This window comes from Opisthocomus hoazin, chromosome 4 (assembly GCF_030867145.1).
Source record: "Opisthocomus hoazin isolate bOpiHoa1 chromosome 4, bOpiHoa1.hap1, whole genome shotgun sequence".
NCBI lineage: Eukaryota > Metazoa > Chordata > Aves > Opisthocomiformes > Opisthocomidae > Opisthocomus > Opisthocomus hoazin.
The window spans coordinates 46,007,713-46,033,013 of record NC_134417.1 but is presented as its reverse complement, the minus strand read 5'-3'; the positions used below and the strand labels follow the sequence as shown (position 1 = coordinate 46,033,013).

General features: G+C 40.3%; 2 protein-coding genes across 2 annotated transcripts in view; one reads left to right on the top strand and one right to left on the bottom strand.

The window, feature by feature from the left end:
- The window catches only part of ACAD11 (acyl-CoA dehydrogenase family member 11), a 33,824-nt gene that overhangs the window by 7,366 nt on the left and 1,157 nt on the right, over positions 1-25,301 (bottom strand). The window contains exons 2-13 of the mRNA XM_075418876.1: positions 24,140-24,239; positions 23,778-23,903; positions 21,968-22,129; positions 21,358-21,522; positions 16,592-16,739; positions 15,903-16,024; positions 14,761-14,867; positions 14,492-14,615; positions 12,751-12,828; positions 12,210-12,348; positions 11,990-12,097; positions 10,680-10,778 (exon numbers count right to left, since the gene is read on the bottom strand). Of these exons, the coding sequence (XP_075274991.1) occupies positions 10,680-10,778; positions 11,990-12,097; positions 12,210-12,348; positions 12,751-12,828; positions 14,492-14,615; positions 14,761-14,867; positions 15,903-16,024; positions 16,592-16,739; positions 21,358-21,522; positions 21,968-22,129; positions 23,778-23,903; positions 24,140-24,239 (1,478 nt within the window). The remainder of the gene's footprint in view (positions 1-10,679; positions 10,779-11,989; positions 12,098-12,209; positions 12,349-12,750; positions 12,829-14,491; positions 14,616-14,760; positions 14,868-15,902; positions 16,025-16,591; positions 16,740-21,357; positions 21,523-21,967; positions 22,130-23,777; positions 23,904-24,139; positions 24,240-25,301) is intronic.
- ACKR4 (atypical chemokine receptor 4) lies at positions 4,080-8,697 on the top strand. The gene is made up of 2 exons (XM_009941816.2): positions 4,080-4,124; positions 6,986-8,697. The coding sequence occupies exon 2, from the start codon at positions 6,993-6,995 to the stop codon at positions 8,064-8,066; it is 1,074 nt and encodes a 357-aa protein (XP_009940118.2). The 5' UTR covers positions 4,080-4,124; positions 6,986-6,992; the 3' UTR covers positions 8,067-8,697.

Here is a 25,301-nt window from a genome sequence, read left to right as displayed (position 1 = left end):
GCTGTTTAACTTCTCTAGCAGCTGTTATCACAATTTGGGAGCCTCTGGTCTGGACAATACAACCACCTGGCTTTGAGCTGACCTACTTCCTCCTAAGAGCAGCCACTGCGATGGCCAGGAAGCGGGAGAGAGAGGTTTATTTCATTCTGATAAACACTGCCTGTTTGGAGGGCTGAACTGCTGGCTGTTTACTTTCCTCTTTTGCCTAATGCTATTCATCCATTGTTTTCAAAGTGGGGTTACATTTATGGCCCGTGAGCTGTACAATGCTAACGAGCTGAAACACCTCAGTGAAAACCTGGGGTGGGGGGGAAAAGATCAGCTTGGTAAAAAAAGGCAGGTTTTCAAACAGCTGGCTCATTTGGGTAACGGCGACACGTGGGTGACAAACCCCAAAATAACATATGCTTTGCAACGTACTACCCTACAAAGAGAAATGCTATACTGTTAAGGGGTATTTCTCTCCTTTTCCACAGAAGGTAAAGAAATGCACAAGTGGTATTTTCAAAACCACATTTATCTTGAAGTGAGGTTTACAATAAAAGATATTTTGACTTTTTGGAATCTGTACAAAAACTGTTTTGTAAACAATCCTCAGGTCATATCCCTGCTTCAAAAAAAGGCAAATTTCACCATGTTGTATGAAAAAAAAAAAATCAAAAGAAGCTTTCATACTGAACTTAGTGAGAACTAGACATTTGGTTCCATGCTCTAAATCATTAGTACAAGTTTCTGGAAGGCAAATTAATACCTCCATTTCGTATGTAATTTTTCCTATCTGAACACAATAACGGCAGGCAGATTCCTGGCCTTTCCACTCCTTAGAGTCTGAAGTTCTGAAAACCCAAAACAGATTTTACACAACTTTGACCCATAAATGCCAGAAAAAAGTTCTGGTCTAATGAAAGGCTCTGAAAGACTCCAGCGCTTTGGAAGAAAAGCAGACTGTCTGGATGGAATAAATCCCTTGTTTCTAAATACCATTTTTACATTAATTACAGAGTTCAAAGAGGCTGCTGGAAGATGGGGGGAAGAGTCAGAGAAGCCTGTCATTTTGGCAGGAGTTCGAAGTAGTTTTTCAAGAAACTCACAATTGAACAAATAGAAGGTCAGTTTTAAGCTTATTTCCATACTGATAAGCTTTTTAATACACTTTTTTATATATATGTCTGTACAATCTGTCCCAAACTTTTAAACCACAATGCTGCCACATTGGGACACATCATAAGTTTAACTAATGTATTATACTTTTTAACTCTTTATGGCACTCACATAGGCAAAGACAATGATATTTTAAAACGTGATTAGAAGGTCAACCACAATCCTATTAGAAGCATAATCTTTGCTATCAGTGGGTGTAACTTGCTTAAGATTACTGACCTTCACACAATCAACTGTACAGTTTCTTTCTGATGGAGAGTACTAAATGTGGCACAGACACAGACAGTACAAACTTAACTTAAAGAAGCTGCCATATAACCTGGTTTCAGGAGACAACAACACTTAATTCTTGCAATCTAGTTACCTATTTTCAGCGTCCAGTCTTCAAATTTTTGGCTAAGAAGACTAAGGCAGGATTATCTCCTACTTGAATGCCCAGAATACCTGACTCTTGTCATGTTGACTGCTGCACTGGTGAGCCAGGTGGGTTACCTCTCTCTCTGCTAAAGATCAGCGGTCTGCGGTGACTTTGCAGACTTCGCAGCTTCCTAGAAAGGCACTGATAAAGACTGGACTCTCCTACAAGAAGAAACTGGACTGAGTAGGGAAGATGGCAGTGTGGTATTGTTGTAATATGAGGATCTTCTAACTGGGAAAAGGGGACCCCCCAAGGGCCTGCAGTAATTTCTATCCACTAGCACAATGTATTTCATAGTTTTACATCATCTTCTCCAGCTAACACTGCTGGACAACTGGTTCACATATGGTAAAGACTATAATGTAGCTGTGAACAAATTGACTATAACCAGTAAAGACAAAGACAATGCTGGGGTTCTGTAGCTAATCAGCAAATGCTATGCAGCCCCACCACTGAACGTGGCTGTGGGTTGCTCCCAGCTACAGCTCACAGTCCCAGATGGTGCCAGTGAGAACAGCTGCTCTCAACAACATTTAGGAATGTTTTTTCCTCACTTTCATCCCACTTTTACACAGCCACAGGTGCTTCTTAATCAAACAAGATACATTGTCATTGTGCATTCACTCTTATTAAATAAGTTTTGTTATTTCTGAGCCGATATGGCCATACTGAAATCGAGTATTACGCAACAGTATTATTTCTGTACCCTGACTGGAAGTTTCTGTCCTTCCTGCACGCTGCAAAGTTACAAGGAGCTGAAGCACTGTAATGAACAGCATGGGATTTGCAGGAACTGCCTTCCTACGGCCTGCCCACAGGACCTCTCAGCCACTGGTAACACAACCGTCTTTTCTGCAGGCAACACATGGAGATACCTCCCTGGGTCCTTTCTCAGTTCTACTCTGATTATTCTATCCTGTTGGGGACCATATTGAGACAAAGCCCATTCAGAACTGAGAGACTGACTTATTTTAAAGAGATATAGCTCAGGCCTCTAAGTAACGACACGACTTGCAAGAAGTAGACAGGCTGGAAGCAACCCAAATGCCTTATCTGCCGCTGTGAAGAACACCATTGACGTGCTGTGATAGCTCAAGATGAAAATATTGCAGAAATATGCACAAATACTGCAGTACTCTTTCTCCAGACTCCAATTTCTCTCCCAACCCATATTTCTTTCTCGTTGTGAATGCAAATGAGGATAGAAGCATGTGGAAAACATCTGCCTGTTACATTCTTAGCTGCCTATTTTGAAAAAACTTTCCTTTCACATATTCCAAAATAGCTGAAGCACAGACAGATGACTAATCCAGCCATGGCAGGTGCATCAATTTAGCCACTGTGCCAAAAAACAAAACCTGACCTCTGGTCCTCTGAAAATCTCTCTCTGTTGCTTGGCATCAATACTGCATTTACTGAAACTCATCATACTGCTACAGGATACAGGAGGATTCAAACAAAACAAAAGCTCTGGAAGATCATGGAAGGCTCCTGACACCCTGCACAAGGTACTCTTGCACAAGAGACCAACTTGAAGCCGTAGAGATTGTGGAAATTTAAGCAAGATCCAGTCATTTTAAGAATTCTTTGCACAGGTAAGTCCATGCCTCAGTGCAGAAATATTAACATCTGCATGCAAACTGCAGAACTTCTCCATCGTCCCTTTCCTGTAAAAGCACTGACTCGTTATAACGCAGACAGCACACTGCAAGTGGAAGAAACCTCACAGACAGAATAGCATCTTTTTGTTTTTCTTCTACAGCATCTGCCTGGATTGCAGCTTCAGTAGATATTATCAAACACTAACTTGATCATGAGTCTGACTGGTAACACTCAAATTCCTGAGAACTCTCCTCTGGCGTGCAGGACTATCTGCTTATACTCTGGTTGACTATTTACCACTCGCTTTCACTTCTTTTCCCTGTCATCTCCCTGCTTTTGTTTAATACCATCTACTGAAAAAGCAACCTCACCATCTTACAAAATGCAAACTCATCTTTCTATTGCATCCCATAAAAACTGACTTAAAATGAGGACATAAGGATCCCATAAAACCTTATATAGGCAGCCATCAAAAGTACAGTAGTGCCCTGAGGAAAGTATATAGCGACGCCCTACAGATAACTCTGCCGCAGACAGATCTCCTCCTCTTTCTCTCCTTTTCAAATTTTAAATGTGTGATTTCACAAAAGCCTTTTAATTATGTCAAAAAAACCCCAAACTTTTGGACTTTCGGAAATAAAACAACCACCAACAACAGTGAAATAGTAAGAGAGTTTTGACCTTCCAAAGAACACATGCATTCTGGTTGGAACTGGGAGGAATGTATGAAATGTACGTGTCCAACATGAGAAGAGTTTCCAGGAAAGCAGGATTTCATTTATTTATTTATTTATTAAAAAACTGGCAAGTCAAAATGAAAGTGCAACTGGCTTCCAGATGAGGGTGTGGTGCTTGAAGACAAAATGCAATGTCAGCCCAATTCAGATCATTTCACTGAAGCACATCTCAACTGCAGTACCTGACACTAGTCTGCTGAGAAAAGGTTAGTTTTGTTTTAATATTTACTGCTCTGTATATTAAATGTAATATACTTATCTTATTTACATAGAGAAGAGATAGAACTTAACTCTTAATTAAGTTGGCTTTACAGAGAGACATCATTTCACTAAGGCACATGCTTAGTTCCAGTCTTAAAGTTAGATTTACTCAGTAGAAGAACAGAATACTGCTTGATTCATTAAAGAAAAAATCTGTCTGTTTAAACTGGGGATATTCACTTCATTCAACATGTATTCATGTAATCCCACGTCAAGTTTAAATGCACAGAAAGGCTGAATTGGTATCTAAATGGAAGGCTGGAATAATTCTGCAAGAAAACATACAAAGCTGTCTATTAATATACCTCCTGTAAAAGAGTACTTGAAAAAACAGCTGAGGTTCTGAACTGTTTGGGTACTTGTGGGCAGTTTTGTAGGTGATAAGATTCCTTTCCACGCCTAACATTGTGAGAAGTTTCCAGCTGCAAGATGCAGCGTACCCGCAGCAATTTGATTCCTTAACAACATTCCACGGGGGCATAAGGCACCTCGCTGTGTGGGACGGAGACTAATCTAAGGCTTTTCCACGGCTGTTCAGCGACAGACTCCCACGGGACTGCTCTGCTTTACCTAACGGGCATGTATACGTGCGCCTGAGAAACAGCATTAACAGGAATGACAAACATGAATAGGTATGCTAGCCAAAACATAACTGTGTTTTAAAGGGAGAAATATCAACTGTTGCATTTTAGGTAACTTTGTTTCTGTCAGGAACTCAGGTCAGCCAAAAACCTATCAGGCAGGAAAGCATGTTCACTGTCACAGCCAAAGTCTGCGTTGTGATACGCAGACTTCTTCAAGTTCGCACTGAAATGTTTATTGTTTTGCTTTCCAGAAGATTTGCCAGTGATCCAATTTGATTAAGCATTCCCAAATGGATTCTGTAGTAAGCATTTTAGACCACAACCAAATCTTTTCTGTTTAATTTTTGATTTTCTCCTAATCTTGGCTAAGTGGATTAAACTCTCCCTGCAGCAGTTTCTCTTCTACTAAAACAAGATACATTTGCTGCTGCTGTCTGAATCTCTCCTCAAAGTACTATAAAGCTGCAAAAGATTACCCTTGCTGAAAAATCCTGCTAACATGACTTGTTAGGCGTAGATACCCCTTGCCAAACCAATAAATAGAATTACTGTATCGTTCCTTTCTGTACACTTCATTTAGACAACAGTAAACGACAGATTACAAGACTTAAAATAGGAGTAATCATTGTTTAAAGTTTAAAAGGAAGTGTTTTGAAATGGTAACAAAACAATCCAACAAAGACATTAAGGACAAAGCCAAACAAAACAGTTAATTTCTAACTAAAACACTTTTTAAAAAAAATTTAGATAGCAGATTCACTAAAAAAATCAAGCAAAAATAGAAATTATTCATTTCTTTCTATTTAATTGGTCTGCATCCCTGAATATCAGATCACTCTGTATCTTATTTTTACTGGACAGAATACATTACAAAAATTTTTAAGAGATACTGTTTACAACAAAGGTCTGGCAATGCTTCATTTATACCCTTGTCTAAAACCAGAAATGGTATTTGGAGTTTTCTCAAGCTTGGAAAAGCTCTGGAGCAGAATATGAGATAAGAATCTGCTTTCAGTAACATTGGCCTCAAATTCTGAAACACTGCAGATGATAAGAAAGGGGGATGTGTTTCTCATTCTCAGCTACTTTTTGCTACTGCTGTTAAGAAATCTTAATCCCATTTATTTCAAGAAAACAGGCCACTGTAGGACTGTAGTTTACAACAGAAGGAATTTCAGCAAATTAGTCAATGAACACAGGAAAAGAAGAAAATACTGTAGGACATGAGTTTCTTAAGACACAGTCTGAAGACACAAACACTCAAACTTCAACCTTAAGCTGGCAGTGAGAATACAGCCTTTGTGTTTATGGAATAAATCTGTCATGAGCTGAAAAAATAGCTGAGGGTCTGAACTGTTTGGGTACTCATGGGCAGTTTTGTATGTGATAAGATTCCTTTCTGTCATAACATCCTGAGAAGTCTCCAGCTGCAAGATGCAGTATACCCGCAGCAATTTAGTTGTGTAACAAATTCCACGCGGGCATGGCTCAGTGTACGGGATGGAGACTAAACTAAGTGTGTTCTGCTGCTCTCCAGCAACTGACTCCACTGCTCTGCTTTATGTCATAGGCATGTACATGCATGCCTAAGAAGCACACAGACACATTCTCCCTCTGTTCTACTCATATTCCAAATTTGCGAAGATTTATGATAGTAGACATAGAATGCTACTGCTTGCCTCTCAGCTTTAACCTGTTAGTATTCCTTATCCACTCTATTGTAATAGCATTTACAGCCTTCACCTGGTACTCCATTGCTTTGTAGGGGCTGTAGAGGGGAAGGTGTAATTTCAGTCCTATAAAGATACAAACAAATTTATTTTGCAATGCAATATTGTCCAACGTAACTGAGTCAGAGCAGTTTAAGCAATGCTGGCTCCTCAGCTGAAATGTGGAAACCAGTGAGGTGCACTCCAAGTATCTTGCAATCTCAAACACTAAGGATAATGAGAGCATTTTAGTCGAATCCATTTTACTTTGCACTGCACATGCAGTCAGTTACCCCCTTCACGTGAGAATTTGAGATGGGTCTGTTCTGCCTCCATCACTGTCTAGCTCTACTTTGATTATTTACAAATGTATTCTCAATATCCAGCTTCTTTAAAAATGAGATGTATAAGCAACCCTGAGCAAGGGGTTTAGGTTTCAACAGAGATTTTAAAACTTTAACCGAGTATTATTCCTTTGGTGTTCCCTTCTTCCCCTTTTTTTGTTTCTTGTAGCTTTGCCATGGGCTGGGATATGAACAACTCAACTGATTACTGGATTGAGGACGAGGAGGATGATCTCAACTCTGTTATAGATTACAACACATATGAGCTTCTCTGTGAAAAAAGTGATGTCAGAAATTTCAGCAAACTATTCCTCCCTGTGTTCTATGCATTGGCTTTCACTGTTGGAGTCGCTGGAAATTCATCAGTGGTCGCAGTTTATGCCTATTGCAAGAAACTGAAGACTAAGACAGATATGTACATCATGCATCTAGCCATTGCTGACTTGCTCTTGCTCTTCACACTCCCTTTTTGGGCTGCAAATGCAGTGCAGGGATGGGAACTTGGAAACTCCATGTGCAAGCTCACTTCTTCTCTGTACACCATGAATTTTAGCTCTAGCATGCTGTTCCTGGCTTGTATCAGCATGGATAGATACAGGGCCACTTCTGAACCCCGGGGTCATAGAAGAATCAGTAAATACTGCAGTGTTACCTGTATCTGTGTCTGGCTGTCTGCCACTTTCCTCAGTATCCCTGAACTGATATTTAATCAAGTCAGGAAACACAATGACAGAAATGAATGCCTTCCTGTATTTCCAAGGAACATGGAAACGCTCTTAAAAGCAACCATTCAAATCCTGGAAATTGTCCTGGAATTTCTACTCCCTTTCCTAGTAATGCTGATCTGCTATTCAGCTACTGCTCGAGCAATCTTTAGATCTGCAAATGCTAAAAGATCTAGACCTTTCATGGTTCTGCTAGCAGTAGTGGCTACTTTCATTATTACCCAGCTACCTTACAACATTGTGAAGTTCTGGCGAGCCATAGATATAATCTACATGTTGATTACTGACTGTGATGCAAGTAAAACCATAGATGTCGCACTCCAGGTCACCAAGAGCATAGCTCTGTTTCACACCTGCGTGAACCCTCTTCTCTACACCTTTCTCGGTGCCTCTTTTAAAATGCGCATTATGAAAATTGCAAAAAATTATGGACACTGGAGAAGACAACAACAGAATGGAAGACCTGAAGAAATTTCTATGAATTATGAAGACAATACTGAAGAAACAATTAGTTTCACTATATAGACTCTCCATTACTGTCATTATCTTATATAACCAACGGACTTATTTACTAATTCTGGGGGTATTATTTCATCAGCTGTTTGTCTGCAAGTCAACTTTCAGACTAATTTCTGAACCTGCAGACTAGCCAAGACACTACAGTGCAGTTCAAAGTGGAACATGTTGATTAAAATTAAGTATTAGGCAAGAATTAAATACTTAAATTCCAATTTCCCTCAGCAGTCATTCCATAGATACACTTGCAGCTTGAAATCAGGTATCAGTTCACGGCTGAGAATTGAGCGGAGGGGGAAAGCCATTCTCTATGTGTTTCCACATACGTATGGCAACAACATTATCCTCCATAAAACCCAGTAATTCCTTCTCTTTAAGTACCAAAAATGTCCTTTCACCTCTCCTTTTCTGTTCACCCTAAACTTCAACAAGCCCAGTGCCCTATGGGAAGCACATTTTACATCTCTGTAAATGTCACGTCAAATGTAAATGCCAAAGTAGTGCAGTCAAAGCATTAGCAGAAACATAAGAAAAAGTTAATCTTCAGATACAGGGCCTGGAATTTCTAGTCAGAATTTGTAAAATGAATCAAATACTACAGTAATTGTACCTGCTAAAATATATCGAGATACAATAAAAGCAAAGAATACAAAAAGTGCACTGGCTTTCATTTATTCATATCTTTTTGTCTGTTTTGTTTTAGTAGGTATTGACATCTCTCACCACAGGCATTTATCAACCAGCAAAGGCTGAGGTCTTGCTCCATGAATGAGAAAGGTTCTGACTCCATAGGAAGCTCGAGGTCAGTAGGATTTACAGTCTTCCCATGGAGAGGTACCAAAGCTGTCCCTTGCCACAGTGCTGGCGAGAATTTAGGAAAATAGCAGTTTTCCATGACTCCCTGGAAGCATTTCAAGTATATTGACATACTAGTTTTCAAAATGAAAAAAAATGGTATTACAGCATACCATCCCTGCATTCAGACATCCCACGGGCTCTGACAATATGCCTGATCTACAGCTTATGAAAGCCAACAAGAATCTCTCATTTTTAGACACTGTTCCTACTTACACAGTTATAGACTGAAAGGAAAAGCTCTAAAATGACAGACAAGAAACAACAGTAGCATAAACAAGACACAAGCCTCTTCTCTCTGGATGACAAAAGCTTACAGAATTTCTGCCCACTATTTTGAAAAATACTAGGGCGTGAATGGAGAAGTCAGAAGTGACTGACAGATGATCTACACATACACCATAAATCTGACACATTTAAGCCATACTGGATTTACTGTAGACATGCAAAGCACCCATGCAGAGCATGGTCAGAAATTCCAGTTGTTCCATGAAGCTACTGACTCCTTGCATGTGTGATTTATGACATGTCTTCACAAACACATAGTGGTTGCACCCAGGCTGAGACTCTGAACAGGCTGTCAGGCTTCTGCAATTCCCAAACATCCAAGGTCCTAATGTGCCACTCAGAGTAAAAGGGAAAAAAACCCCAAAACCCCAAACCCAAACCAAAATAAAAAACACACCCAAAAAAACCACCAGACAGAAAAGGAGACTAAGGCAGAGTTGCATGTATGCATTTCTCAAACTTCTTGAAATTGCAGCACCTTTTGTGTGTCTGTCTTTATGCAAATTTGACTGTCCTAATTATTTTTACGAGAAATCAGACAAAACAAATCATGCTTACTCTTTTGTGTTTACTCTCCTTTTTTACAATTCACTAATTTTATGAACAGTATTTTGTGTGCGTGACCTCCTACAAACTTTCCCATTACTTTCTTAGGAACTGCAATACACAGCTGAGACGCTGACCCAGAGCAAAGACAGCAGCCAGCAGTTAAGTGACAAGAGACGAGACACCATGCCTCCTTCTGCCACCAATTTTGCAGTACTAGAAAAGACAAGGAGCCCTATCTTCTGGTGACTCTAGGTACTGCACAAGCATGTAACTAGGTAGCTGGCACTCTCAAGGGTACATAAATGAAACACTTCAGTTTCACTCCAGTTGGAGTTTATTTAGTTGACTTCCAGACTCCCAGAGAATGATGATTTTCAAGTTGCTGTCATGTATGTTCTGGTAAAAAAGTAATAGTACTACAATATCAGGGATATTTACCACTTACAGTACAATCCATTGATTTTTCTGGGAAGTATAGTACAAGAAAATCACCTGTAAGAGTCAGTCCAACAGCATCACAAGCTAGTTTAAAAAGTAGCCACATTTTACTGTAACTATACAGTATGCTCAAACCTCACACACAAGCTGCCAAAGACATAAAAACAAAGTTTAAAGGCTACAGCCTTAAACATGTAAGTTAACTGACAGAAAGAGGTAAAACGTTTGAAGAACACTGGTCGCATTCATTCTGCCACCTGAATTCAGGGGTTCTCAAAAGGGCCCAAAACCCCACATTGGATTTGAGTCTTGGACTTTGCTTCATAGAACAAAAGCTTGATTCAGCTTTTTTCACTGTTTTATGTTCTATTGCCTTTACCCAAGAAGAGACAAACTTTCCATCTCAGAAAAGGAGGACAAATATTGTTGTTTTATCAGTTCTCGGGAAGAATTTTAGATGTAACCATTCTTATTTAGGGTTTCTGCACTTACCACTGCTCCACCACTTCTTGCCATTGATCACATAACTGTTTCCATTTCGCTTAATGCTGCATTGCATATTGGTGGCATCACTTGAAGCCACATCAGGTTCTGTGTTAAAGAAAAAACCCAAAACAAACCACTGGATTAAATATACAGGTAGTGCTACCACCACAAATATAAGCATCTGGATACACTCTATTGACTATAATACTGTTTTGCTCCCAATAAAAAAGCTGTTTCCAGAACCTCTCTCTGCTGGTGGTCAAAGGCTTTCTACTTGCTAACAACCTGTTGTTCACAGCCTGTTTAAACCTCCTTCCTCTTGGGCTCAGACTACTCTTTATGGTCAACAGCCTTCTTCCTTCCCTTACGTTTTTAAATCCTTCCCCCTTCCAAAGTCCTTACAGATCACAGTCATACTTCTGCTCAGCCTTTTATTTCCCTAGGCTCTTTTCAAGTCAAAATAAAGAGATTTAAACTACTCTCATGATGGTTTATGAAATAGATTACACAGACCAGTTGCCAGCAAAATGTCATCAGTTACTGTCTGGAAGAGGAAAGATTCTTCCTCTCTCCTTTCACCCTTAACTTCTTTTACAAGCCATCTTCTTTAAAGCAAAAGCATCTGTTTCCTCTTGGTGAACACAGTGAAACAGAATTTGCAAAATAAGGTCCAGCTCTGCAAGACTGAGTTCTCTCAACTCCTGCTGACATAGAAAGCTCAAGATTTTGACATCACATGTTCAACAGCTACCTTCCTAAACAAACAGCCAGGCCTTCCACAGATGCTGAATGCTACAAGCTTTCAAGAGCAAAAATGAATACAATGCTGAGCTACAGACATAAAGCACATGCATCACATGTTTTGCAAGTTATCTTCAGGTTACGTCTTAAAACCTCAGACCTACGACATACTGCAGAACTACACAACTTTAATCACAATAATCGTACTTGCACCTACATGTATGTTTCTAGAGAACCCCAAAGCACATTACAAAAAAGGGTAAGTTCCAGTGTAAATGTGCTTGGTACGATAAAATGTATTTTACTAGTACTAAAAATAAATTGAAAATATGTGGAAAGCATATACTAATTATTGTAACCATGAAAAATGGTAACTGTTGGGGAAGGGCAGTAAGGATGCTTCCCTTTGCACTCATACCTCATAGATGATTTCGTATTCCAACACATTCACAGATACAGTGGAAATTTCTGTATTAATTCCTTTACACATAACAACTTGTAGTTTCGTACATTTTGCATATGCCATGTGAAATTTCTGCCACTTGCCTCTAGCCTTGTTCTGTAGAAAAATTTACCTGTCATGCAGAAGCAAGAACTAATCTTCCCTTCTAGGAGAGGCTCCAGCCACTCTTTCTTTTGCTCTTCAGTCCCATACATGTGCAGGACCTCCATGTTTCCAGTGTCTGTCAGAAATCAGCAGTCATGTTTACTTCTTGAGACACACCACCCGTTAGGCGTAAGATGCCCAACTTTTCAGTGCCCTCAGAGCTGCAGTTACAGGACAGCGTTGCTAACCTGGTGCATGACAGTTGAAAACCTCGGGAGCAAAAAAGCATTTCCCTGTCTCCTCAGCTATTAGCGCGTAGTCAAGCTGGCTGAGACCACTGACATCTGGGAGAAAAAGGTTCCACAGACCTTCTGCTTTCGCCATTTCCTGTTGAAAGAATCAACAGAGAAAAACATTAGCAATAAATCTTTAAAAAAAGATAATTAAATTCTGGCTTGCTGCCAGAAAAAAAAGTCTTCCTTCCTGCCTAACATGCTGTCTGGTATCTCTGGTGCCTTTTTCTCAATAGCTATTTTCAACAGGTGTAGTCTTTGACTTAAAGTTCAGGCACACCCCTCACAGAACTCACTTTTGCTTTTCTCCTCCCTCACTGGTACATCTTGCCTCCTTCTGTACATTTCCTTCTTCCCTTCCTTACACTGGTCCTCACGCTGTTTCTTTCCATGCAGAGTAACTTCTCCAGCAGCATGCACCAAACTTTCTTACTCTCCATGTCAGTGCCTGCTTTTTTTACTGCTACAGTGCTGAAGAATATTTACTATCCCATACCTTCAGTCTCTCAAGCAGTGGTGGTTTCTTCCATTTTTCCTCAGTATTTCCATGTCCAGCATAGTATTTTATTATTTCCTTAGAGAAATAATTAAAAAGATGCTGTTTAAATTAAGAACACAGATAACATACACAAGTAATAAAATGGTGTCTTTTCCAGCCCTACACCCCAAGAAACCAGTAACAAAATATTCAACACAGGTTTCTATTATATAGTTGGTTGCATTATAAAAGTAAGAATATAATTGAAAATCGAACTGCAACCTATTCATTTTGCAAGACTTCAAATGCATCATGGAGATGACTCCAATCAGTATCTTCATACAGGGAAATGATGAGGGGTGGTTTAAAGTATGTGGTAATGACAGTAGAAGGTCAGTGTTTTCTGATGATACAAGTAACTGTTACCAACAGTACGCACAAGAGACATGAACCCAAACGTAAAACAATAAATAAAAACCTGATGTACTGATGCTTAAGATTCAGGTTTCCCATCACAACACTCATATATATATTAGCCAGTTAATCTCTTTTTAACTGAGAAAAAAACACTAAGAATACACTTTCTTTTCCTGTCAAAATAATTCCTTAACAGATTATGTAAGCAGTAATTCTGAGCACCAGTGATTAGTACTAAGTAAAACTAATCCTAGTATTTTCACAAGCATGTTTTAGTGAGGCACAGCACTTCACAGCTGGCCCAGAACTAGTTTTAGAACCAACAAAAGTAGTGCCCTCTTCTGAAAATCACACAATAAGACAAATTCCGAAGCAGAATTTACTAGCCCTGATTCACAATCCCTGTTATCAGAAATAACTTAGAAGCACAACACTACCCATCTGCAGAACTTTCATGGTTATTTGTTGTTTGCTTGTTTTGAAAGCAAGTACTTTAATTATTGCAAGGCTTCCTTAGACAATCCAAAATTAGTTACAGACTTTTAAGAAACTTTTAAGAGTTTCTGCTTTCAACCTCCCTTTGTGACATGAAGATGCATTCATAAATCTTTCTGATTAATATGAACTCTGCATTTCTGCCTGGTGGTGAAAAAAAGAAAAGGAAAAGAAGAAAAAAGCCAAAAAACATCTGTGCTTCTGTGAGGCTAAAAGTTGAACCAACTTTCTAAGTGGAAAATTTCTAATCTCCCTAGACTAAGAAGTAAAATGCTTCATCTCATTTTCCATTCTACTAATTAGGGACCTCTGTGGGTATTTCATTACGTGATTTCAAACCTTCACTGATATTAGACATGTTCAGGAAGAAGGCTATATTGATACATAATGGAATACCACTTTGTCACAGAAGTCACACCTTAAAAATAAGGCAAGAAACAGAAACATTCAACTTTGTATAGCTAAAAACAGCCCTTTCCATTTTTTAACTAAATGTCTTTATATTTAGTACATAAGAGTTCTAGGTTTTTGTTAGTGTTCAAAGTATTTTGGCAAATAGCTTTAAAAATAACTCTTTTTAAAAAGAGCAGTTCTTAAACTTCAAAAAGTTTAAAAAGTAACAGCTTTTATTAACAATGCATACAGAATTTTATTTCTGAAAAAAAATTAATGCAGACTATAATGATTTCTGTTAATATTTTGCAACACCACAGACATCACTGCATGAAATAAGGCTGTTTTGGGAAAAAAAAAATTGGAGGACATGACTTCTATACATAGTTTTACATTTTTATAAACTCTAGTCACAAAATGTTCATTCCTAAATAGGTTTACCAAAAGCTTTTACCTTCTCAGCTGGATATATGTGCTGCTTCATGAACTGCTTGACCTTCAGCAAAATTTCTTGGCCTTTCCTACTTTGATGGAACAGCTCTCCTGAAATGTTGTGATGTGTGCTGCTGAAAGATGACCTAGAGAAGAACATTCAATGCCATAACAAGTAAGATCAGATTTTCCCCCATAAAAGTATAAGCTGCCTTATACAGGCACTTCTTTAAGTGAAGATGTTGTATAAGCTTTGCCTTGCCTTTGACCAGTAGTTTAGACCACTCTTACCTTTTTGAGAGTTCTAACCCTCTCTCTGCCAAAGGCTTGACGATCTTAGCAAATTCATGACTATTCTCTGCAGCAGCATTTCCAATGAGATATCTAGCATATATACCCTAAAAACAAAAGAAAGGCATCTATGGCACAATTATGCACTTAAGAATGTCTTTTTAATAGATTGGTGATTTCTTCAACTATGAAAGTAACACTTAAAAGGAAAAAATTAGCACCCAGACAAATTTTACTGGGATATGTTAATATTATTTTTGGTCTGTTTCTGATATAATGAAGATGTTTGGTGCACAGGAGAAAAAAAAAAACATACCCCAGCTAAATCAAACTAAAGGCAAATTACAAAAAGCAGGAGAGAAAAAAAACCCACGAACTTCTGCATATGATACTGCAAGCAAGCCCAGCCTGTCCCTTAAGCCAGCTGACAACAGTGTACACATATGATTACTATCCATGACTAATTTACCTACCACATAAACACTCTCACTCCAAATTAATACCAGGTAACTTATCCTACATTTGATATGCTGATCTCACGCTGCAACTCATTAAAATATACTTACGCCCTACAACAGCTGAAAATCTAACTAAACTGTTACTTCTGTTAACAATGAATCAAGGAAATTTATTTTCTCCTATAATCACATCTCAAGATTGGCCTCCTATGCTCATAACAAAATGAGTTCACAACATGCCCTTTTTCATCTGTGGGTGTCACCAACAGGATCTTACTTATCTATCCTGCTATCTAATTTCATAAGAGCTGCAGAAACTCAGAAAGATCTTTGTTTCTCTGTAATTCAGGATTTAAGTTAGCCAGAGAGTGAAAAAGGTAATGACAAAATTGCCTGCATACTGGAACATCAATAAGAAAAATCCACATATTCACATTTTCTTTGGGTTTAGCTTAATTTCCTAAGGAGTTAGCTATACCTAACACAATGTACTTTATGTAGCAAGAATTCTATCTTAGAGAGTTATCAGTCATAAGCATCTAAGATACTGCTTCTAAAGCAAGAAACTGAAATACAATGGTTCCAGTTATTTTTTAAATATTATTCATACTTTGAACAAGCACTAGCAGCTACAATTAGTTGTAACAAAAACATGTGACATTTCAGCAAGTGTGAGTGTATTACCTGGGATATTGCTGCCATTTTAAAATACGACAAAGCAAGAAAAAAATTAAAGTTGGATAAAGTAGTGCTAATACCCCGGCAACGGCAGTAAATGGAAACCAGTTCTTCAAATGAAGGAGTTTCTACAAAAAAACCACAAAAGAATACTTTAGAATACTCAACATTTTCTATTATTTTTTTCCACCTTATTCTTCAAACGTTTGAATAGCTTTTCAGCTTTATGAGATACTCCATCTACATAGTAAAAAAACATGACTTGTCATTTCTCATGACCTGAGTGTGATCTGGAGAGCCAAAAGGAAATAGGAATTGTCAGAATTCCAAATAAACATAACAATTCCTACCACCCCTTGCTTCCAGTCAGGAAATTAATTTGGGGGGGGGGGGGGGGGGGGGCTTTTTTTTTTTAATAAATGATAAATTTACATTTAATTTTCGACATTACCTCTAAGAAAGGTTCAAAACCAACTTTTACAGAAGTAGCACACCGGCCTAAGGCATAACTTGTTAAAACAGGACTACCTTAAACCTCAGTGTCAGCTAGAATGAAGAAAACTATGGAAAAGATCTGTTCAAGTACAAAATGATGTGCTTATTAGTTTAACTTTTTATTATAGTTTATAAAGGTAACATATCACATACAAATCAACCCTAGAATTCACTTCAACAAAAAGATTACAGTTTCATACCTATGGTGTCTTTGAGACCCAAGACAGTTCCTTGACCTAAGTTCTTAATAGATGTAGGCCAAAAGTAGAACAGAGTGGCATATGCTAAATCTGCTAAAGGATGACCAGTAGTTGAAAGCTCCCAGTCCAGCACTGCCAAAACACGAGCCTAAAATAAAAACCTCAAGTGAATGCTAGAAGATAAAATCTCTCCATCCACAAACGCACAACACACTTAATGTCCAACAGCTTTATTTGGTTACTATGTGTTTAAAATTATAAACACACACTGCACCTGTCTACAGCAAAATGAGTTCCTTTCAGCATTACATAAGGATCTGCAGAAAATAAACATTCACATAGTGGCAGAAAACCAGACATTTTTCCAACAAAAATCTGTTTAAATTCTACATTTTTGAGTAGTGTTCTTCCTGTCAGAAACTTCTGAACTATTCTAGTCAAAATACGATTGAAATAAAATATCCTAAAGAACAGCAGCATTGACAGTTGGGTGTTTTTTTATTCCCAGTCCTGTTGCACAGTCCTTTCGCACAGATACTCACAGAGACACCACACACTAAAAAACCTAATTTATCACAATATTATGCATAGATTAACACTTACATGGGGAACTGAATTTCTTAAACAGGACAGTCAATCACTGCCCATATAGGGACATGAGACTGCTGCAAGCATCCTTGCAATGGTGCCTTCAGCTGGATGGGCTGAGACTCCCCAAACTGTCGTCCAGTGAATCCTTATAATCTAGCTGGCCTGTCGTCCTGAACAACCCCTCCAGCCTACTCATGATCAATGGCCGCTTGAACAATGTGTTAAAGACTTTCCTACATGGTCATTCCTGCACATGCAGGAACAGTTTCCACAGATTATTTAAAATTACCTATGTACAGTTCGGTCAATTCTTTCGACTACTTCAGGAACAACTGTGAGAGTTCCTGAGACTGACAGATGCTCTGCTCAGGGAGTCAGTCAGCACATTTAAGACTACAAACAATGTCTATGAACTGATCTATGCACAACAATGGGAATCCCTGGGATCTGTTGCTTTGTTGTGAGCAGGCATTGCAGAGTCTTGGTCACATGTCCCAGGCACACCTGGTCACAACACAGCAAATAGCATGGAAAAAATAATGAAAATGCAATTATGCTGATAAACAGGTAACATATATTTATTTCCACAAACTAGAAAAAAAAGATCTTCCTTTTCCCCAAAGATGAATGACGAACTTTTGGAGTCTCTGTGATCTACGTGTGCTCCATAACTTAGCAGCTTTGGCAGATTTTTCCTTGCTTCCACTAGTATCACATATCATGCATTCAGATCCTGTTCCAAAAGCCATTGTCATTAATTGAAGCCATACCACAGATTTCAACAGGCTTCGGATCAGATGCTTATGTAGTTTAATGAAGTGAGCCTTCAGTATGTCCTTATGTTGCACTGAATTCAATAGGATTTGTGCATATAAAATGTTTGTTTTGTTCGTGGACTTTGAAGTAGGGATGAGAGCTAATGAATAAATTGAGTAACTAGCTCCTGCAGTGAGCTCAATTGAGTAACTAGCTCCTGCAGTGAGAGTTTTCTTGGCCACGAGCTGGCGGGGCTCATTGAGAGGGCTTTAAACTAGGTTCGAAGGGGGAAGGGGATATTGCCCAGCTCACTAGGGATGAGCCTAGGCTTGGAGTGCCAAGGCCAGGGGTGAGATTGACAGCCCAGCTCAAGTGTGTTTACACCAATGCACGTAGTATGGCCAATAAACAGGAGGAGCTGGAAGCCATTATACAGCAGGACGGCTACGACTTGGTCGCCATCACAGAAACGTGGTGGGACAACTCGCATGACTGGCATGCTGTCATGGATGGCTACAGACTCTTTAGGAAAGACAGGTCAACAAGGAGAGGTGGGGGAGTTGCTCTATATGTGAGGGAGCAACTGGAATGCATTGAGCTTGGCCTGGGGGCAAGTGAAGGAGGAGTTGAAAGCTTGTGGGTTAGAATTAAGGGACAGGCTCACACGGGTGACATTACGGTGGGTGTATACTACAGGCCACCCGACCAGGAGGAGGAGGTTGATGAAGCCTTCTACAGGCAGCTGCAAGCAGCCTCACAGTCACAGGCTCTGGTTCTCATGGGGGACTTCAACCACCCTGACATCAGCTGGGAAGACCATACAGCTAGGCAGGCGCAATCCAGGAGGTTCCTACAGAGCATCGATGATAACTTTCTGATGCAAGTGGTGGAGGAACCAACAAGGAAAGGCGCGCTGCTGGACCTCGTGTTAACAAACAAGGAGGGACTGGTGGAGGATGTGAAGGTTGGAGGTAGACTCAGCTGCAGTGACCATGAAATGGTCGAGTTCAGGATCCTGCGTGGAGGAAGCAGGGCGATAAGCAGGATCAAAACCCTGGACCTCAGGAGGGCTGACTTTGGCCTCTTCAAGGAGCTACTGGGAGGAATCCCGTGGGCCAGGGCTCTCGAAGGCAGGGGGGTCCATGAGTGCTGGTCGCTTTTTAAACAACACTTCTTCCATGCACAGGAGCAATGCATCCCCCTGAGAAAGAAATTTAGCAAAGGAGGAAGGAGACCTGCATGGTTAAACAAGGAGCTTCTAGCGGAGATCAGGCAGAAGAGAAAGGTCCATGGCATGTGGAAAGAGGGACAGGCCACTTGGGAAGAGTACAGAAACGTAGTGAGAGCATGCAGGGATGCGACGAGGAAGGGCAAGGCTCACCTGGAATTGAAGCTGGCAAGGGATGTCAAAAACAACAAGAAGGGCTTCTTCAACTACATCAGCAGCAAAAGGAAGGCTAGGGACAACGTGGGGCCGCTGCTGAATGAGGCGGGTGTCCTGGTGACGGAGGATGCGGAGAAGGCAGAGCTAATGAATGCCTTCTTTGCTTCAGTCTTCAGTGCTAAGACTGGCCCTCAGGAATCCCAGGCCCCGGAGGTAAGAGAAGAAGCCTACAGAGAGGACGACTTTCCCTTGGTCGAGGAGGACTGTGTGAGGGATCGCTTAAGCGATCTGGATGTCCACAAATCCATGGGCCCCGATGGAATGCACCCACGAGTGCTGAGGGAGCTGGCGGATGTCATTGCTGAGCCACTCTCCATCATCTTTGAGAGGTCCTGGAAGACAGGAGAGGTGCCCGAGGACTGGAGAAAGGCCAATGTCACTCCAATCTTCAAAAAGGGCAAGAAGGAGGACCCAGGGAACTACAGGCCGGTCAGCCTCACCTCCATCCCGGGAAAGGTGATGGAGCAGCTTATCCTGGAGGCCATCATCAAGCAAGTGGAAGAAAAGAAGGTTATCAGGAGTAGTCAGCATGGATTCACCAAGGGGAAATCATGCCTGACCAATCTGATAGCTTTCTACGATGACATGACTGGCTGGGTAGACGAAGGGAGAGCTGTGGATGTTATCTACCTTGACTTCAGCAAGGCTTTCGACACAGTCTCCCATGATATCCTCCTGGGGAAGCTGAGGAAGTGTGGGCTGGATGAGTGGTCGGTGAAGTGGATAGAGAACTGGCTGAATGGCAGAACTCAGAGGGTTGTCATCAGCGGCGCTGAGTCTAGTTGGAGGCTGGTGACAAGTGGTGTCCCTCAGGGGTCAGTACTGGGCCCAGTCTTGTTTAACTTCTTCATCAACGACCTGGATGAAGAGTTAGAATGTACCCTCAGCAAGTTTGCTGACGACACCAAACTGGGAGGTGTGGTAGATACACCAGAAGGCTGTGCTGCCATTCAGCGTGACCTGGATAGGCTGGAAAGCTGGGCAGAGAGGAACCTGATGAGGTTCAACAAGGGCAAGTGCAGGGTCCTGCACCTGGGGAGGAACAACCTCATGCACCAGTACAGGCTTGGGGTGGACCTGCTGGAGAGCAGCTCTGCGGAGAGGGACCTGGGTGTCCTGGTGGACGACAGGTTAACTATGAGCCAGCAGTGTGCCCTGGCTGCCAAGAAGGCCAATGGGATCCTGGGGTGCATCAAGAAGAGTGTGGCCAGCAGGACAAGGGAGGTTCTCCTTCCCCTCTACACTGCCCTGGTGAGGCCTCATCTGGAGTACTGTGTCCAGTTCTGGGCTCCCCAGTTCAAGAAGGATGAAGAGCTACTGGAGAGAGTCCAGCGGAGGGCTACAAGGATGGTGAGGGGACTGGAGCATCTCCACTACGAGGAGAGGTTGAGGGAACTGGGCTTGTTCAGCCTGAAGAAGAGAAGGCTGCGAGGGGACCTTATAAATGCCTACAAATATCTGAAGGGTGGGTGTCAGGAGGATGGGGCCAAGCTCTTTTCAGTGGTGCCCAGTGACAGGACAAGGGGTAATGGGCACAAACTGAGGCACAGGAAGTTCCGTCTGAACATGAGGAGGAACTTCTTCTCTCTGAGGGTGACGGAGCACTGGAACAGGCTGCCCAGGGAGGTTGTGGAGTCTCCTTCTCTGGAGATATTCAAGACCCGCCTGGACAAGGTCCTGTGCAGCCTACTGTAGGTGACCCTGCTTCGGCGGGGGGGTTGGACTAGATGACCCACAGAGGACCCTTCCAACCCCTACTATTCTGTGATTCTGTGATTCTGTGATTCTGTGAAAACCAGGACTGTATTAGGTACCTAAACACCACAAACAGAGTACAGAGTTAAGTTCTCTACTGTTGCTTTCAAAGACGTATCCCTGCACTAAAACACCCACGTAAATGTCTCACTACACGGTAGGAGTACAAAAAAATGGAGAACCAAAAACTACGAAACATGTACAAACACGTCGTGAATACCTCTGTTGGGTGGAAGATGATGTTATCTATTCTGAAGTCCCCATGAATCAGGCTTTCTTCATTATCATCAGGTGGCAAGTTGTTTGCTAACCACTCAGCCAGCATGTTCACGGCAGGAATATCTGTATGAGCAGCTGCATCATACTGTCTTTTCCAAGTTGACACCTAAAGAAATACGAATACTTCAACACATTTTCCACCTGACGCACAAGTTTTCAAGAGCACAAAATTCTGAAGCACGTGCTCCTGGGCTTTGACTGCATTTACATGTTACTAGTAAATTCAGTAAAACCCAGTACCTTTGCATTTCCAAATGTCAACTGTGAGATCAAAAGATGCAGTGAAGACTACCTCTATATTCTATTTCAATCCTATTTACATACCTCAAATCTAGTATTATTCTAAAAGCAAATAAATATCATGCCCTGAGTACAGCATTACAGAATTGTTTTGAACATAGTAGTAACTTTATACTGTGCACAAACAATTGAACTAAGCGAAGGTGTTTAACAGCAAAAATATGATGGTTACTTTTAAAAGTCATCAATAATTAACAATGTAGCTTGCAAATCAAATAAACCTTCACAGAGAATTTTTGGAAGAGCTGTACCTGTCTTCTGCAGTATCCTGGTCCTCTGCCATATCCTTGGAGACCCAATGACTTTAAATTGAAAGAATGCAACAGGGCCAAAGATTCTATCATTGCAATATACAAAGCAGAACGCTCTGCTGGGCTCACTTCAGGCAGTGAGAGGTCTCGGAAGATGCGACCCTAGAAACACCATAAATCAAACATTTGGTGGGATCTACACATTAGATGATGAGGAGTAAAGCTATATATTTCAGGAACAAAAACAAACGCAGTGAAACAACACTCCCTATGCAATCAGAAACTCCTTCCTCATTTATTTCATTCCTTGTCCAGGACAGATGAAGGGATTCACAGTAATCTCACATCATTGGTATACAGGATATCTATTGGAAAGCAATTAAAATAACAGATATATTCAGTAGATGAAAGTCTAAATTAGAGCACTCAATCCAGATATCCTCAAGCAATTGAAAGTACTAGGGAAAAAAAAAAAATTACCATATTGTCTCTAAGGGCTAACTTCCAGAAAAAATATCAATGAAGACTTTGGGGGGCAGGGAAGGAGGGCAGGCGGGGAGAGGAGGGGAATGGGTGGGTTGTACATACAAAGAGGCAAACAATCCAAAGAAATTCACTTGCATTCTCCTTAAAAGCAGTTTAATACATTTAGAAATGGATGTAGTTTTCCATTTTCTCCTTCTATTTTGAGTCTGCCAGTAACAGACTGGATAAGAAAAAACACTCTTCTCTAAGTTCCTCAGATTCACAGGTTCACACGATGGCTTCAATATATTTACACATTTAAAGCATCAACAGAACTTTTTTGCTGAAAGATTCTGCATAACAAATCTAGAAATAAGATTTTATATTGTGTAATAGTTTATTCAACACACTTAATGTATGATTGTTCTCTAAATACACAACGTATTTGTTAAAAACAGTGCACCGCTGTCCATCTTAGAATGGACAGACTCAATTTACATCCTTAGAAATGTAAATATAACAGTAGCAAGGTTTCTAATTAAGGAACCACTTTGGTCTAGTCAAAACCAGAAAAATTCTCCATCTTTAATGTAAGAAAATTGCTTCAAATTCTTCATAGCTTTTACATTTTATTACTCTCGATTCATGATTTTTGTAGGAAGGTTAACTTAATCTCCAGGAATTGGCCCATAAAGTCTCACATTTCTAATTTCCTAGCGAACCTGGTGATAGAGTAGGAAGCAATGAAAGGGAAGAGGCTTGAATTCAAACCCTCCTCTCACAGGAAAAAAAAGACACGATACAGCAGACTTACACTCAGAGTCACCCAAATCTAACAGAAACATTATCAACTCAGCTACAGCACTCCCTGCATGATGGACCGCAGGCAGAGCTATGCTACGTTCTTTGTGAAAGTAGCGCTTCAGCTGGAATCCTGCTTGATTTTCGAGAAAAGGTGATTGTATGTAGATCACTATCTTCAGGTCCCAGGATGTCCAAAGATCCAGTATAACTTTCTAGCATGATTGTCCTCCCTTTGACTTGTGCGTGCTTTTCACAGAAGCAATATTCACTCATTTCAAAACACCTCAAATGAGCTAAATGAGAACAAGAGGTCAAATACTGATCTGAAAATTTTGACAAAGTGGGAAGTATTACCTGGAAAAACTGAAATCATTAATAATCTCTGATAGCTGGTATTTCTTAAAAATATCAAAGGATTATTTATGTTTATATCACAAAGCTTAGTAAATGCTGAATAAGGCACTAACAGACAGGTTTTAAACAATTTTAAAACAGCTTGTAGTAGGGAGAAGAAAAATATCTCTCATGTTGGAGGACCAACCTGCACATGCTGCATTACATAAAATTCTGTTCCAATGATAGAAACGTCACTGCAATACAACAGGGGCTCAGGCACTGGAAATCCAGCTGAAAATAAGGCTTTCTGCACACGATATTCTCTATCGACCTGAAGAAGACACAGAACCTAAGTTCAACGAAAGGCTCCCAAACATTTAAATGAGTACAATGAATGACAATGTATTCTCTTAAATGTTTAGTTATGTGTATAGCACAGAAAATTGGAAATGATCTAGCAGTTCGCTGCATTTCTGGACACATTCAACAATCTGTTGCACCATCACACACAGCACTTAACCACCTGCAATACGAAGTGTTTGGAGCTTGCTGAAGAATGTTACTTACGTTGTGAGCTCTAGGTAAAAGAGGGCCATGGGGCTTCTTCCTCAGCACATAAGCCTGCCCTTCCTTCTGAAGAAAAAAGGTTGGATTTGACTGGCCTGAGCTACAGAGAGAAAGATTATAATTACTTACTAATTCAAGTACTTACAAATTTGGAAACTTTTAAGAGAGATGATGCATAATGCACTGTGACTTGGCCTGAACAAAATGGCAAGACAGAGGAATGTGTTCTTCTCAACAGTAGTGGGATTTTTTTCAAATCTGGTCTTACAAGGATGCAATGATAGCCTACAAAATTGGAAGTCAGAGGTTCTATTCCTACCTATAAGAAAGATGTCTTCTTTCACTGCTTCTCTCACTACTTTCACAGATGCTCAATTTGTTCTCCTGTGAAACGGAGACAGCATTTACCTCTCCTCCCTAAACAGACATCACAAACATTTCCCAAGTGTGCAGTAGATAAGAAATTTAAAGCTTTCCGATCTGAAGGAAATTAAACAGAGGATTCACACTAGCCCATAATTGTATTTGTCCTTTGGCGAGCTATATTTTGAACAACGTAAGCATAGAGAAAGCTCTCCAAATAACTGATGAATTCTAGTACCAAGCCCCACTGTATGCTAGCCCGGACATCACATACACATGCTATGCTTAAGGGACTGCCTATAGTAACTGTAAAGTTTTAAAGAATGAATGTTGCAGTGACAAAGAATCATAGCAATTAGACATCTCAATCACATACACGTGTAAAAGAGAAGAACAAACTAGTTAAACCCTTCATAGCACCTTGTTCATCATATCCCTATCAAGCTCATTGATCTTTATTTTCCTCAAGGCTCTGCTAATCTACACACCTTTCTCTCCTCATTCCGGATCATTTTTAAGATGCATTGTGACCTAGTTCAGTAAAAGATCAGACAACTATTGGAAAATCAAAAGCAAGTGAATTTTTGCCCTTATGCTCCCCATAGCATTTCCATTCTCCCTGAGGCAGTCAGGGCACAGTCTCTAATTTAGTTTAATAAGTGTAGAGCACAGACAAATACTCTGCTTGGCACAGGAGAGATTTAGGTTGGTTGAAGCCTCAAAGTGCAACCGCATGACAAACAAAGTAGTAAAAGCATAAATACTGGCAATATTTTAGCAGATTTTACTATTAGCTACT